Source organism: Dermacentor albipictus, chromosome 5 (genome assembly GCF_038994185.2).
Source record: "Dermacentor albipictus isolate Rhodes 1998 colony chromosome 5, USDA_Dalb.pri_finalv2, whole genome shotgun sequence".
Lineage (NCBI taxonomy): Eukaryota > Metazoa > Arthropoda > Arachnida > Ixodida > Ixodidae > Dermacentor > Dermacentor albipictus.
The window spans coordinates 154,924,122-154,940,252 of NC_091825.1; the positions used below are offsets into that span (position 1 = coordinate 154,924,122).

Here is a 16,131-nt window from a genome sequence, read left to right on the forward strand (position 1 = left end):
AAATCTAAAGACTAAAGTAGAACACAAGACACTATGCACGTTGTTCTGCCGAGTTTCGACTCTGCAGCCGGAATTAAAGTGACGCCGCGTCGAACAGCTTCCACAGTTATCAGTCACATCCATAGCTAGTTCGCTATGCGGCTAATTGTTTGTTCCCCGATGAGGCGTCAAGTACAGCTGCACTCAATCACGGTTTCACCGGTAGTCGGTTCACAATATACACTACAAGGTGTTTGAACCCGCCACCTCCCATATTCGAAGGAAGAAGCGTTAGAACGCAGTACAGATCACACACAGTAGGGCCGGTCACTGAAGGCCACGCTACTACAGAATGTTGAATGTTCATGCTACAAACGTGAACCTAAGTTAGTTAACTCTAGAAAGGTTAGTAGGGCGCGATGGGCCTGCTCACGTTTAGATGCACAACCAATGGGGTATAAACATTCCTCGAGTGTCGCACACCGCAGGCCAAGGAGATGGCAGTTTCTCCCTGGCGACATGCGCTGGGCACTCAAAAGCGGGACACTCAAATATAAGGTGCTGAAGTAGGCCCGGCTAAGTGGCCGGACAGAAACACGCACCGGAAACAGGAGCAGTTCGAAAACAACACTCGAAAAGAAGGGCTTGTTTGCCAACTGAAGGCCGCAAAGTGAAGTACAACGAGGCCGGGATAAGCAATAAATGGCGATAGATGTAAGAGTGGAATGGCGTCAGCGTCACCCGAGCAGTGCCCAGTCGCAGCTTCCGGCACGGTGGACAGAGACAAAGTGGCTCGCTCCATCTGAGTCGTAAGCAAGGCTGAGGCAGGGATGCCAACTGTCAGTTATTATAGGGCCGGGTTTCGAGAAATCCGAATAGGCTTTTTGCCGACCGAAGGTTGTTCACACGGGGTAGGATTCGGCGAGTAACACGCAGCACTGATTATAGAGGGGAGCGAGAATAGAGCACCTTGCCGGAACAGACGTTCTGGCGATGGAAGAGCACAATGTTGCGTCGTAATTTCGCTGCACCACACAGCGCACAGTGTTACAGGTTTCATCTAGTGGTCAAAAAAAGAGAACGGGGTGGAAGAGAACGGAGAACCTCCCGCTGTGCCCTCGCAGAGACGCATCGCTGCATCTCTTTTTGACAGCCTCTGGGGCCGAGAGCCAAAGACGGCGAGACGCTTTCGCAAAACAATGGAGGCCTGCAATCAGCTCTGCGCTAAGAACGCTTGAAGGGGACGCCGCGTCACTTGGCTGCTCTCCGGAGATGGAACAGTAAGAGCAGAAAACCAGATGGTGCCAGAAAAAGAAAAGAAACTGACAAAAAACAAATACAGAGTTGCGATTGCGCCGCTACATCGAGCTGCTGCCGCGCAGCTCACTTGTCTTGCGCATCCGAAGAATTGTGTTCATTATGTTAAAGGCCTTCAGCGCAGAAGATCTACATAATAGTAAGAAAAAAAAACGGTACTCGCCGAGGCACCCATTCGACAGGGTAGCTTTCTATTGCTAACTTGTTCATATTAGCGAAATGCGTGTCTCTCGTGCGCGGTCTCGCACGATGATTATTATGCCCAACGTTGGCTCACGCTGAAGCGCGTTCGCGCTGCAGGAGAAACCTGACAGGTGCTCGTAACTGCCGCCAGGAAGACGCCTTCGCGCACCAGCTTTAATTGGCTCCTTGCCCCGGACGACTAACCACGAGGGTAATATATAACGTAAAGCGCGGCAGAGACGATGCGCGATGATGATTCGATAAAGGAAAGAGCAAATCGCGCGGCGCAGAGCGCGCAGACAAATGGGGCGTCGCGCGAATGACAAGCGGGACGGAATGACGGGCACCCGGAGGAGGCAAGGCGCGTCGCTGCGCGCGCGACGTCATCGAATCGCCCGTAGCTTTGCCTCATTAACCGCGCGGGACGCCTGCTGCAGTGGTCATTGCTCGCGTGAAGGAACAGGAAAGGTACAAGAACCAAACGTGGCGCACGCCGAGAGCAAGAAAAAGCTCGACGTAAGCGCAGTCCCCTTTGTCACTTATTCTGAGGCGCATTAATTGGACGGAAAGGGGCGGGCGCGGAAATGTAACCAACAGTTACAAAACGGCAAAGTACTAGAACCCCTCGCGACAGCGAATATCGCGAGTGCGTGATCGCCTTCGATGCTGCAGCGGCATTCTGTTTCGCCCTTTTACTCCCGCTTTCTGTTTTCGGTTTAGAAGAAGACACACTCATACACACGCAAACATGGAACGCGATAAGTTATCTGTAGGTTTCTTCCCAAGGAATCACGAGAGGAGATATTGGGATAATGTATACATATGTATAAATATACACCGCGATAATCAAACGCTCAAGTATCGAATGTAAATAGAAAGAAATGTATAAAAGAAACAGATGCTTAGACTGCAAATACGATTTGGATTTGCGAAAACAGGAAAGTGGACAAGACGGGACAGAACCCGAAGAGCTTTTCGTGGCGTGGAACTGGTGGTGACTGGCGATCCGCCGTTGATGATCCCAATTTGTGTACCGAGACTCGCTGGCGCTTGCTTTCAGGAACCGCTCAAGTGTGGGGACTGCTCGTTGAATATACAGCCTTGCTTTTGCTAAGCGATGTCCACCTTAGCGCTCACAGCAATTATGTAGTAAGTGTAACAGGAAACACGCGTTTTTAAAATCAACCGAGGACTGACCTGAAATGGTTGCCATCACTAGACCGTACTCGAAGCAGCTTCCAATTAAGGTACAATACGGTTTGCCTGTTTTATTGTTGTATCACGCCCTTCTTACTAAAATAAAGTATAAGGAAGGAGATTTGGTGGTGTTAGAGTAATAACGGCTTGCACTTACTTTTCACGTGTAAGTGACAAAAACAATATAGGATGAAAAGTTGTAAGTGGGAGAAAGCATGTACGAGGCTGATTATTTGAGAAGCAGTTCATGTTTAAGCTCATTATAATGCGTTGCCTTATGGCTTACGACGGCAGCCTGCAGTCATGAGACTTGACGCAAGAAGTGGGAAGTTTATTTATTTATTAGTTCACAGCATACTCCATTCTTTTCGCAAAGGCGTGATTTAATTGAAATATAAATGATATAAATGGAGGAGTGGGATAGGGAGAAAGCACTCAAACAATGTTTGTTCATTATACCAGATTCTACTTGCTGAACTTCTTACAATTCTGTCCCCTTTGAGTCACAGGAGATGCACACACACACACACACACACATATATATATATATATATATATATATATATATATATATATATATATATATATATATATATGACGGGAAAGGACAGACACAGGCGGGTGAAACCGTGGAGGATATCGCCGGTTGGCTGCCCTATATCAGGGAAGAGAGATTAAGATGTGGCATAGGGAGAGAAGAACAGTCGGAATCAGAATTCTATTATTAAAGGTTCAGTCATGTTACATGAATAATAGCATATAGATTTGTGGTTCTATATTCAAAAGATGTGTTGGAACTTCCCGTACAAAACAATAAGGATCGTTAACAACTCAAAGCAGCAGTAGAACAATCAGGTAGCACACAGGAAAAAAACAAAACAAATGAATAAACGAATGTTCGCAGAACAAAAGAGAGAATTTAGTAAAAAGAATACAAGGTTTTAGCATACCTCATGGCAGCAAAGTAAATCACAGCGTAACTGAAAATTTGTATGGACATGGAAAAAGACAAGAATTGATTCGCACTGATACAAGAGCACTTGTTAAAAGGAAAAAGAAAACGAATATAATAAACATTTTCGTTATTCCGATCGTGAAAATTGAATTTCCTTTTCTTTAGATTGGTACAAAGATGTGTTCCATATCGATATGGATGTGAATCCTTGTTAGAATCCTTGTTAGAAATTATCTAGGTAGACATTAGAAACAGAAACAACTTTAACTCTGTTATATAAGTAGCGTATTAGTAGTGAAAGGGTAGGACCACTAATTCCAATTACCTCGAGCTCAGCAAGTAGGATATTATGATTTATGCTATCGAATGCCTGTGTTATATTAATAAACCTGAGCCCACAAGAAATCTTTCATCAATTACTTTTTTAGTTGGTCAGTAACATGGATGAGCGCTAGGTCTGTGTAATATCCATGACAAAAACTAAACTGGCGTGAACAGACATCAAATTTATACAGGCATTCTTAGCCATATTTCAATTAGTTTCTCAACAAATTCCTGAAGAACGGCAGAATGCATATAGTTTGTTGGTTCCCCATAGATACGTGTTAGCTGACTAGTTACCACACGTTCGCAGATAACTTGACGTTGAAAGCATCTACGTCGGTCGCCTAAAGGCATATTCTTGTCTTGCTTTAGCGCCACTCAGTTTGAGTATGAAGGAAAATGACAGGTGAAAGGATGAGCGCTCACCCTGTCACTTGTCCCTGCTCCTTCATACTCTGAGTTGCGCTAAAGCAAGACAAGAATAGGATGCACACACTCGCCTATTAAGCAATAATTATCAGTGTAACCCTCGTATTCAGAAATGTAACTTAAGTTGAAGCCCATGCTTGACTTGATTTAAATGACGCCTGGCGTTAACGGGCTCAAAGACGCTCACAGCGTTTCCTTCGGCGCGTTCACCACAGCCGCCACTTAGATCAAGTCAGGCATGGGCTTCAACTTAAGTTGCATTTCTAAATACGAGGGTAAAGACATCTTAATATACTGTGCTCCCGATAAACTGCGCAAAAATAAGACATACCGACGCAATAGTTCTGCGGAAACCCGCAAGGTGTAGAGAAGTAATTAATAAAGGGAAAATGAGACATCCACCCAAACGTAGCTAAGTGCTACAAAGGAAATTCATACGGGTTCCTCGAAAGAAAAGCTTCGCAGTTGAAGAAAAATTCGTCCTGGTCCGTATGGGTTTCCTTTGTAGCACTTAGCTACGTCTGGGTGGATGTCTCATTTTCCCTTTATTAAGATATACAGTGTTAGGCACAAACGCAGATTATTTGAATAAAAAAGTTGCAACATTTATATGTGTGGTCAGTGATAGAAGAGAAAGCATAAATTGAGGACTGGGATAAACTTTACCGAAGAAAGGTATTATATTACGCGCCGTGGTTGCTCAGTGGCTATGGTGTTGGGCTGCTGAGCACGAGGTCGCGGGATCAAATCCCGGCCACGGCGGCCGCATTTCGATGGGGGCGTAATGCGAAAACACCCGTGTACATAGATTTAGGTGCACGTTAAAGAAACTCAGGTGGTCTAAATCTCCGGAGACCTCCACTACTGAGTGCCTCATAATCAGAAAGTGCTTTTGGCACGTAAAACCCCATAATTTAATTTAAGGTATTATATTCACTTTCGTAAGAAAATGTCGGCTAACATGGTCAGTAGAGTAAAATAGAAAATGAACGACGAAACAACGTACACAAAACAGGTTCTGTCCTGTGTTCTTTCCATTCGTCATTGTAAAAGTTGGGCTTGCATTGGATTCATGATTTTCTTTGTCTTAAGTGAGACCTTAGGTCAGATCGGACCTAAGGCGAACAATATCAGCAGCTCAGACCCCCCTTCCGACCCCCCCCCCCTCCCACACACACATACGTTTTATTTACCCTTTCGGTGACAAGATTGACTGCGTGATCTGCGGAACCTCTTGCTGACTCCCACGCCTGATAAAGGGACGTAACTGAAGGCGAAGGCGGTCCGGAGAAAAGAACACACAAGCGAGGTGGCAATGACAGGGAAAGTGCAAGGTCTCGGCTCTTTCCACTTTCGCCAGGCGCGCCGTGGACAGTGGTCAGCGGACACGCGTGCACTGTCCCTCCTACGGCAAGCAGTGCCGCCGCCGATGAGAGTGAAAGGGGGAGGGGGGGGCGGACAAGAAGTAGGCAAAGGAGCCGAGCGCCTCGTGCCGCTCTGCAGGCGGCGTGCAGCATCTATAGGAGCGGCGGCGAAGGCAGCGCGGGAGGGAAAGAAGAAAGAAGACCTAACTGGATTGGATGCTCTCGCGGGCTGCTGGTGGTGGCCCCAAAAAGAGGACCGGTGGAGAGAGGCCCCCCGTATAAATGCGCAATCGTCCTTTCGCCCAAGACTCTCACTGAAGAGAGTGCATGTGCACATAGTACAGGCGGCCCAAAGCGGACCGGCAGCAGTGACGGCAGCAGCACGAGGAGTGACCACGACACAGCGGGTTCGAGGCGACGCAGGGGAAGACCCTGGACTACAGCGTCACCGTTCCTGGAGCAGCAGGATCGCCTCCCGGCTTTGGTTCCAAGGCTTCGCAGTGGCTCCTCCACGCCTGCGCGTCCTTCCGCGTCGGACTACGGTTGACGGAGTGGACTAGCTGCGGTTCGGTGCAGTGACATTGGACGTCGACTCGGTGGAAGTGACATCGCACACTCGTTTCGCTTCATTCTCCTGACCCGAAGCGGGCAGCGCTCGAAAACTGAAGTGCGCTGCCTGAACGGCCAATAGGAAAAGCCGTCTTTGGAAAACGTTCCTGCCGACGCCTCAGGATGCACATGCTGAAGGTGAGCGACTACCTTACTTTGGTTTTTATTTATTCAGCAATCGCCATTCCTCAGCGCAATTTATATCAAAGGCATCTGAATTTAGGCATACCTTCGCTATGCATGCAAAAGTTTAGAAAAACGCCCACTGCAAAATCCTGGCTTCCCTCTTCTCTTCATAACGCCACAGATATCAGTTCATATTGGTGATAACAATACAGTTCGTCGTCTGGGATAAAGCAGATGTTTCTTGGCGCGTCAGACGTCGTACGCCATTGGAACATTTTCAAAAGTCACGAAAGGAAACTTATCGTACGAGTAGCCCAAGACTTCGGAATTAACCGGCAATGATGACAGAAGCCCCACAATTATTATTTTGGTGCTTCCTATGCATTCATTTCAGCGTCAATGCAACACATCTGCAATCGTGCAATCATGTAAATTTATCCGCCATGGCAACTCAGTGTCTATAGCGTCGCGCTGGTGCGAACCAGGTCGCGGGTTCTATCACAGCCGCATTCCGTTGGGGCGGAATGCAAAAAACGCTTGTGTACTGTGCATTGAGTACACGTTAAAGAATTCCAGTTTCGAATTTACTCCGGTGTGCCCCTCTACGACATGGTGGTGCTAGTGAGTTGTAGCAACAGGCGGCTTTAGCCTGGCGATCAAGGCCGGCAATCGTTCCGCCCGAGCGTCTCTTATGGACTCACTGTGGTGTCTCTTTTAAACATGCGATAAGGAGACGTGAAGTTTTTTTTTGCAGGCTATAAGTGGTCCTTCGCGGAACACAAGGTGTTGCAGGCACGTAGGCGGAAGGTCATTTTGTTTCAGATTTCTCAGGAGAGCGTCCCTTTCCTTTCGGTATTTCGGGCACGACTACAGAGAGTGTTCAATATCTCCTGTACTCGCCGTGGTTGCTCAGTGGTCATCACAAGGTCGCGGGATCGAATCCCGGCCACGGCGGCCGCATTTCGAAGGGGGCGAAATGCAAAAACACCCGTGTATTTAGATCTAGGCGCACGTTAAAGATCCCCAAATTTCTAGAGTCCTCCCATGCGGCGTGCCTCATAATAAGGAAGTGGTTTTGGCATGTAAAACTCCACAATTTAATTTTTTAACGTCTCCTGCATCGTCGCAAGTCGTACAGTTCAGAGAACTGATACGCTCCGTATTAAATACCTACGCTAGTGTACTAACAGATCCTGTCCTTATTCGACACAGAAGTGAGGCTTTTTTTTTATTGAAGTGAATGTTAGGAGAGGTTGGCGCCTTTATGGTGGCACCGGCTACTCCTTGTCACTTGGCAAACGAAACAAGTTTGCGTAAAAAGGTAGAATAGCGACACAAAATATAACACACAGTAGAACACTGGATGAATAAGAAATATACAGTCCAACAGTACATGAGTCGGAAAGTTCTGTGCATTAGTTCAGTCCATGTACACATGTATAAAGTCAGATGTTTTGAACAGCCAAAACACACAACACATATAATACACTGCAAGTACAGAACAGAGTTTTACATATTGCGTAAAAGTTGCGATGACCACATAAACCACCTATGAATCACCAACAACATTTATGTAACTCATTTAGCGTATTCGAATCATGGGATACCTAATATTTTCCCAAAATGTTGGTGTCCTCTAAAAACATTTTCAGAGCAAGAAGTGCTCTTTTTTGAAGGCCCGCAGTTGGCCATGGGCCAAGTATCTTTTTAAGAGTGAATGGTCTTCTGTCTCATATACACAAATTAGCTTGCAGTACCGTTCTTTGCGTATCGTATTTCGTGCATTCGAGAAGAAGATGATGCACATCTTCGTCTGGGTGGCCACAAGAACACTGCGGACTGGAGACACGTTTTATTCTGTACAAGAAGTGTTTCGTAAATGCAGTACCAAGACGCAGTCGGTGTACCAATGTTTCAAATTTTCTGTTGTCTCTTAGAGGCTTCCTCTCGACGAAATTTCTTGGTTACGCATGGTATATGTGGTACGTGGAAACCATAGCAGCCAAAAGTGATTTCGAATATCAGATTTCTTAACTTGATTACTCTTTGGGCCCTTGACTTTGGGAGGATGATAAATCGCTGTGTGTATGCAAGAGCATCAGTTGCCAGCAATGCCACTAGGAGGGAATCCACTGAATCCTTACTGTGAAGGCGTTATTGCCAAGTTCTTTCACGAGGGCTAGGCATTTGCGCGGGAACTTGCCTCATAATCAGATTGTAGTTTTGGCACATAAAACCTCATAATTTAATGATAATCTGCATTTATACGTAACACGTGAGCAGCTCATACATCGAATCTCGTGAAATAGGACCATTATACAATGTAATGTAATTGCAGAAGTTGAACTGTTTAGTGTGTGAGCAAACATACAGCGTAAGTACAGCGGTGACACTGTCATCCCTCTCGTTCCGTTCCGTTTCATTCATCAGAACGTGATAGCAATCTAGTGAGAAGCAATTGTCGGCGGCTTCGCACACTACATTTATTTGCCGAGCTGCTACTTTTCACTAGAAACTCGGTTGCTGCCGCAGCGTTCCCCACTGGACTTTAGGGCTACGTGCTGCCAGAATTCAAGAGAGTTGAAGCACGAGACACAAGACCGAGCTGTCAGAGCAGAAAACCTGCGCGTAGTTTTCATGATGTGAAAAGACCTGTGTATATAATGCGCTGCGGCATCGGCTCTTGGAGCGGCGTGCCTGCGGGAATAAAATATGAGATTGTGGGTTCAATCGCCAGCCACGGCCGCCGAACTTAGATAGGGGCCAAATGCATAAACGGTTATGTAATGATACTTAGGAGCAGGTTAAAGAACCCAAGGCGCCTAAGAATTGATTCGGAATTATCCACTATGGACTCTCTTGTAGCATCAGTGTTGCTTCATGAAGTTTCTTTCAATCCCTAACCCCCTCCTCCCTGCGTAGGGTGGGAAAAAGGACGGTTATTTTTGTTGACCTGTGAGCCTTTCCTTCCCCTTTTCTTTTTCTCTTAAACCGCAAGAATGAAGCACTCATTCAATAAAAATACGAGCTCCGTCTCGGTGCTTGCTTTGGTCAGTCAGCCACGTTTCGGCTGCGCCCGCACTTCACCTACGACTGGCCTATTTTTGGTTCAAGTAACGTCAACACAATGGCCATGATACGCAGGGGAATTAACGCTCTAAATGCGCTCAAACGGTTGGCAGGCAAAAGGACGTTCGAGGCGCAAGAACACCGCCGGTGCCGCTGTCGTGCTGTCCGGCGCATGCACGACTCGCACGCGGAGGGTTAGAGGGCCTTCAGAGACGTGGAGCGCATTTGGCTGCAACAACGACGGACAGAGGTCTACGCTCAATCGCCGCCTCGATGGTAGAGCCAGAGCGTCCCGCTTTCCGCTGCCGGCGTACGAGCCTCGTGCGGAAGCCACTGCTGGCCCAATGGCGTTCCTGCTCAGCTGCCGTGTGTCCATGCACTGCTAAGGGCGGGACGGGCACTTAACGTCAAGCTAACATCACCTAATATTTAATTGGGCGTCGACGAACGCTGATGGTTTCTCGTCGGTCTCGTCTCGTGCACTATCGAATTCCCCTGCAGGCGACGCTTCTCATGACGCCAACGTTGTCAGACGCATGGTAATGCTTGTTCCTTTTACGCGGCAGGAGTTTCCTTCCGTGCTACGTTGCGCCAGCATGTCGCACCGGCGTATGTTTCGACGACCGTCCGAGGAAGCCTCAACCCCCCCCCCCCCCCCGCCCCCTTCCGTCGCTAAGCCTACTAAACCTGCTATCGCTGTCAATATTTCGCCCTTTGGGCAAAACTGCCAAATTTGTTTTTCATTCTTGTTGATTTCTTTGTGCATCAAATGAATGCATACATATTTTTTTTAACATTTATACATTATTTTCTGACAATTAGAAATAAGTGATCTTTAGGTATAGGTTAACGGCCTGCAAGCATTATATTTCGCCCTAATGCACGTGTCACGAATTTCATCAGTAATAAGGACTCAAGGAGGCTAGTCACGCCGATAAACTCTAATATGCACGCAACAGACCAGACCTTCTTTCCCAACAGATACTATGTGTGACCTTTCTTTTCTTCTTCAAAATGGATTAACTGGCGTGTATACCATATACGTTTTCGTCAAAGTTACATTTCCATGGTATTGACACCAGCTAATGTCATACAAAAGTAACAAAGGAAAAAGGAATAAGTCAAATGTTCAATGCTAAGTCCTATGCGTAACGCTATTCAAGGCTTAACCTTCAACGCATGGTGGTAGTAAATAGCGATAAACCCAGTGCAAATCCACGAACGTGAGCGAAATTTTTTCAGAAAGAAACATCGCTTTCTTCAGGCGTTCCTGATGATGAGCGATGGGTTTTGCGTCCCAAGGCTGCACTTGAGCTATGGCTGAAGTCTCAATGGAGGATAGAGGGAGAGCGGTGCGGGGTTCGTTCTGAATATTTTAGAGCGCTTGCTGCTCTGGGCACCTGCTTACAGTTTGAAATGATGTGCGGCGAAGGCCGTAGACATCACTCAGTAGGCTGGAAATAAATGAAGACTCGCTTCTCCTGTGGCGTTCCACAGCTACAGCGACATTCGCAGCAGCAAGAACGCTATGTGGGCGGCGGGCGATCCGTCGTCGTTGTCGTCTGTTTGTCCCCGTCGTCAGGCTTAGCTTTTGGTGGCGCATAAGGCTTGTCCGTACGCCCAGGCATCAGGCAGCTTGCCATATGTACAGGATGTCCCGCGTAGCTTTCGCCAAATTTAAAAAAAAAATATATGCGAATGCCCCGTAGCTGGACAGAACCAAGGTAATTTCACCTTATTAGATAATTAGTGATAATTAATTATTAAGCCTCTCAAATATAGTGATTAGATGAAAAGGTTACATGAGAAAATTGTAGAGCGACATGAGAAACTCCCGATACAGCTTTCTGTTCCTCAATACCTGCTACATAAAAGTGTTTTTCTGAGGGTGCAAGCAGCCCGCAAATACACGCAAGATGCCTCGAGCGGCCAGTCGAGCGCTAAGAACCTCAGCGCACAGTAATATTATAGTTTTTCTCACCCATCGGAATACGACCTCCAGGACCTAATAAGGAATCCCCGATCCCGTGGTTATCTCAGCGCCGCAGCCACGGAACCGCCACGGTGGCTGTGGAGTTATCAAAGGTTAGACGCTACAAGATAGAAAACCAATAACAAAAACGATGCAGGGCTGTAAGCAATGCGAAACGTGTGACGCGATAGCTTGCAAAATAAAATGCGCTGACTTCCGCTGTTTAAGTAAATATTCGTCGGGGCAGGCTAGGAATCTCTCTTCGAGAAGCAGGGTGAGAAAATAGAAACTTCTGCGCATCTTAACGAACTCAAGGGACTTAAAATTATTGCTACATCTCACAAAGCCTAGTCGCATCTCTGGAGCATTTAATCTACACCCGTGAGCATCGTCATTAGGGACACAAGCGCCGACTTGAAGAAATAGTTCGTGAAACTGACCTTACAAGATGCGTCGAGCGAGTCGTTATAATTTGCTAAAAGCATCCTCATGCAAAATTAACGATCGCACTTTTTCTATGGCTTCCCTTGTTTGGGAGGGTGAACAAAGCGTGGCTTTTATTAGGGCTGAGTGTACGACTCGGTAGGCGAGCCATTTAATGAGACTGCTTTTCTCAAGAAGACATGCAAAATGTTAAGCAGCTGGGAACGACGGAACGGTGCTCCTGCGTTTACCCAGCAGAAATGTACTTCGCATTCACGCTCTCGGGATGCCTTGACGCTAACGAAAACTGGAACAGTTGCACTAACGCGGGTTTAAACCGTCTTGTTTCGAGATGGCAGGTTTCGATGAACAGGAAAAGACTTCGCGTGCTAGTTTCTTATGCGCAGCTAGCTAGAAAGTAGGCTTTGGTTAGTATTTGGTTAGAGGGCCCGTGAGAAAAGTACCAGACGAAAATATCAACAGACGTCGCTTATTACTCGAACGAGTGAGCTTACGAATAGAAGGAAAGAATAAGAAGGCAGACTGCCACGTTTAGACAGGACAGGTCAAGCGCACGTCTTAAAAAAAGAAACAATATCGCGAATAGCTTAGAGTTCGCGTCTAACAAAACTGATCTGTTTCGCACTGATATCGGCTCGATCATGCAAACCTGACTCGCCGGCAAAAATGTATTAGTAAGGTTCTGTTCAGATGGCTTGTATGCCTTTTTTTTTTCGAACTATTTAAATCGTCCAGCCATTTTAATGCCACTGGCATGGCCGCTCAGTTTGTCAACATCTGCTAGAACGCCTGCCGATGGATCCGCAAGAAACAAGTGATAATGCGAGAATGGTTTAAAGGTGCCATTGACCTGTTCGTTATGATGGGGACGACAGAAAACATTCTCGCGTTGTCTCGCTGATTAACGCGATCCACAACTTCTCGAGAGCCGTGCAGGTCTACTTCTGCATGTTTTTTATTTTCTCCTGCGCTAATATCGAGCTTAAGCGAAGAGCTGCTTACAGAAAAAAAAAATGCGCTAAGGTCCCATTATAAAAAAGCGCAAAAAAAAAACAACATGCCAGATGCGAAGGATCGTTTTGGCCTTCTCGGTCGTACGGCGTCGGTCCCTCTTGGGAGACTAGGTCGAGAGCGTCGCTAAGTCAGGTTTCGAGACGTCGTTTGTTTTTTATTTAAACTACGCTCGCAGCCACCTTAGCTGTATCCGCATCGTTAGAGGATCGCTTTCTCCCAAAATGCTTTCGAAAGACCCTGTTCCCGGGCGCGAGTGACAAAAATCGAAGAAAGCTCTGCAGAGGGCCAGACGGAGGTTTCTCCGCGGACAAATGCGCTCATGCGTTGCCTAAATATAGACTCCGCGTCAGGGAACTTTTCGAAGAAAGAATAGAAGTAAAAAAAGAAAGCAGTTACAAAGCGGGTCTCGAGGAAGGCGATCACACACGGGGTAGCGTTATTCCAACTCTGCCAACGCGAGACAAGCGCTGTCATTGCAGAGACGTCGGCACGCGTGAACGCGAATTTCGCGCCGGAGCGGATGAAGTTAGGCGCGATAACATGACCCCCTTTGTCTTCGCGACTCGTCTCCATCACAGTCAGCCCTTGTTTTAAACTTTAGCCGGCATTTCAGCCGGCGATATCATCCGCGGAACCATGTAATTGCGTATACGTTTAGTACGTCCCCAGTTGTTACATTTTTTTTTCTTGCTTTCCGTCGCTTCGTCCCGTGTTTGACATTGTGTATCCAAAGGGGGCGCGGAGCATCTCACTTTGAATTTCGTGAATAGTTCGCCGCGTCTCAGTTGCTGGCTTTCCGTTTATAAGTAGTGTAATCGACGCCGAAGTGCTGCCTTCCTTGTTTGGAACAAAAGAGGTCACTGTTTCTCAGGCCGGCCAGATTGTTCTTGAGGAACATAATATCTTAATTCACCCTCTAATTGCGCTTTGAATTAAGAACGCTTCTTAAAGGCTACTTAGAAGAAACTGTAGAAGAAGTCCTGCGAAGAAGCGAGCACAATTCATGCCATGCAGTGAACGTATTGAAGTGAATTTCGAGCCTGGTGCACGAAAGTCGCCGAAAGAAGCTACTTTCGAAAAAAAGGCAGCTAGGAATGTTATTCTAACACGCAAAGTGGAGCACTCAATTTTCGAGAGCTTGCGTTCACCTACCATGTTTGCTTTCTTTCACGAAGAAAGAAGGAATGGGCAGAGAAGTCCAGCACTGTAGAATGATTGTTTCACGAGAATTCATTATAGCAACCTTGTATCTAGCCCTTGGTCTTGTCCTGTGACTGCTGTAGCAAGCTACCAGCTTCAGCACAATTTCTTTTTCTTTTTGTTATGAATCGTCAAGGATGCAGGAAAAAAAAAGAAAGAAAGAAAGCGGAAGCTCGCATATAAGTAGTTCGCGTTTTCTTTAATAACATCGTTTCATTTATGTAAGCGGTGTGATGTGAATTTTATGAAGTATCGGTTGGTTTTCTTCTGTTTTTATTATTTTCGTTACGTCTGCATCAAGAATAACAAAACCGTAAGATGAGATAGCGTGTACCATACCTTAGAAGATGTTGCTTGAACGCACAAATCCACCAAGCCGCTATGATGACTAAAGCAAAAGGAATAACCCCTAAAAGTTCAAATGAACAGTTGATGCAATATGATAGCTAATAACAAGATTTTGCACCGAAACGATAAAGAGAGGAAAAAGAAAACGAAGTGAATTAGCTTTTCTGCCAGTGCACAAGGCTTATTGGTATAATACGCATCATTCTATTTTGTTTATGATATCTTACTTTCGTATGTTCATTTATATTTTTTGTTTTAACACCACGAGGTTCTTGACCTATCCTCCACTGTATGTGAGCGATTGTTGACGGAATCGTCATCAGCCCACGCAATCAATGAAAGATTTCATTGGGATAGTTCCTGAAACACACATATATATGTAGTCATACCATAAGAAGCCAACAAACACTGACACGAAGAAGAATATAGGAGAAATTACTTGTGCTTAATAAGTGAAACAAAGAAACGATAAATTAATGGCAATTAAAGTGGATGAAAGAAGAACTTCCCGCAGGTGGAAACCAAACCCACAATATTCGCATTTCGCGTGCGATGCGCTACCAATTGAGCTACCACGCCACGTTTTCCCATCCACTTTCTTGGGTATTTATGTGTCCTAGTAGAACCCTGGGAGTGTTAGCCAGTGCCACCACTCACAGACCTTGGCGGCGGACGTGGAACGTCCTTTTTGCCGCAGGCGTCACAAGAACTTGAACTTTTTGGGTGAAGGCAACTGGTCAATAAACCCACACATGCTACCTGAAGGCATCAATGTTGCCGGATTCGAGACCCTCGTTATGTAATAAACGAGAAAGAAGGGAGTTAACCGAGGGGCCAGATTTTTATTAGTCATATCATAAGAAGCCGACAAACACTGACACCAAGGAGAACATAGAGGAAATTACTTGTGCTTAATAAATGAAATAAAGAAACGATAAATTGATGAAAATTAAAGTGGATGAATAAACAACTTGCCGCAGGTGGGAACCGAGCCCACAACCTTCGCATTCGCCAAACCCATAACCCACAACCTTCGCCAAAATCTAGTTAATTTTCTTTGTATAAAGAGTGCTGCTGTGGTTTCAGTTTTCGGGGCTTGAATGAAAGCGCATTAGATCTAAAGAACGAATGGAATAGAATGCAGAGACCAATTACGAGGCACCTGTGCATATACTATAGTGGCCTAAAACTTCCAACGAATGATCGATGCTGCACGCCGACGCAATGTCTGAATAGGCAGAAGGATGATGGATTGAAGACAACGGTCGGGGGGGAGGGCTTCCACTTTTAATAACATCACTTCTCAACTGAAGCGCTGGATCAAACGGAGCCGTGGCATATAAGGATAAATAACGCATGACTATTCTTCGAAAATCTGAGAGTATTTTCGCTGTTGACAGATTGCGTAATGGCGAGGAGGTTGTGGCGATAAATGATGTTGCATCCAAGACGACAGTCATGGCTATCAGCTCTAAACCACTGTTTTCGCTTGCGCTATATTAATGCGTTCAGTCTGCGTGCAAAAATTACTCATTCGAAAGCAGTAAGCTGACACAAACGTCACAATAAAGCAATTGCCTAGTCACGTGGTACTTTTTAAG

At 46.1% G+C, this 16,131-nt stretch overlaps 1 protein-coding gene across 3 annotated transcripts in view; it reads left to right on the plus strand.

Annotated features, from left to right (window-relative positions):
- The window catches only part of LOC135902316 (uncharacterized PE-PGRS family protein PE_PGRS20-like), a 123,259-nt gene that overhangs the window by 81,800 nt on the left and 25,328 nt on the right, over nt 1-16,131 (plus strand). Inside the window, exon 1 of one of the 3 annotated variants that reach the window (XM_065432288.2) lies at nt 5,966-6,495. The exons of the other annotated variants lie outside the window; for them this stretch is intronic. Within the exon in view, the coding sequence (XP_065288360.1) occupies nt 6,481-6,495 (15 nt within the window). The 5' untranslated portion in view covers nt 5,966-6,480. Of the gene's footprint in view, nt 1-5,965; nt 6,496-16,131 lie in introns of those variants that run through there. 3 annotated transcript variants of the gene reach the window in all.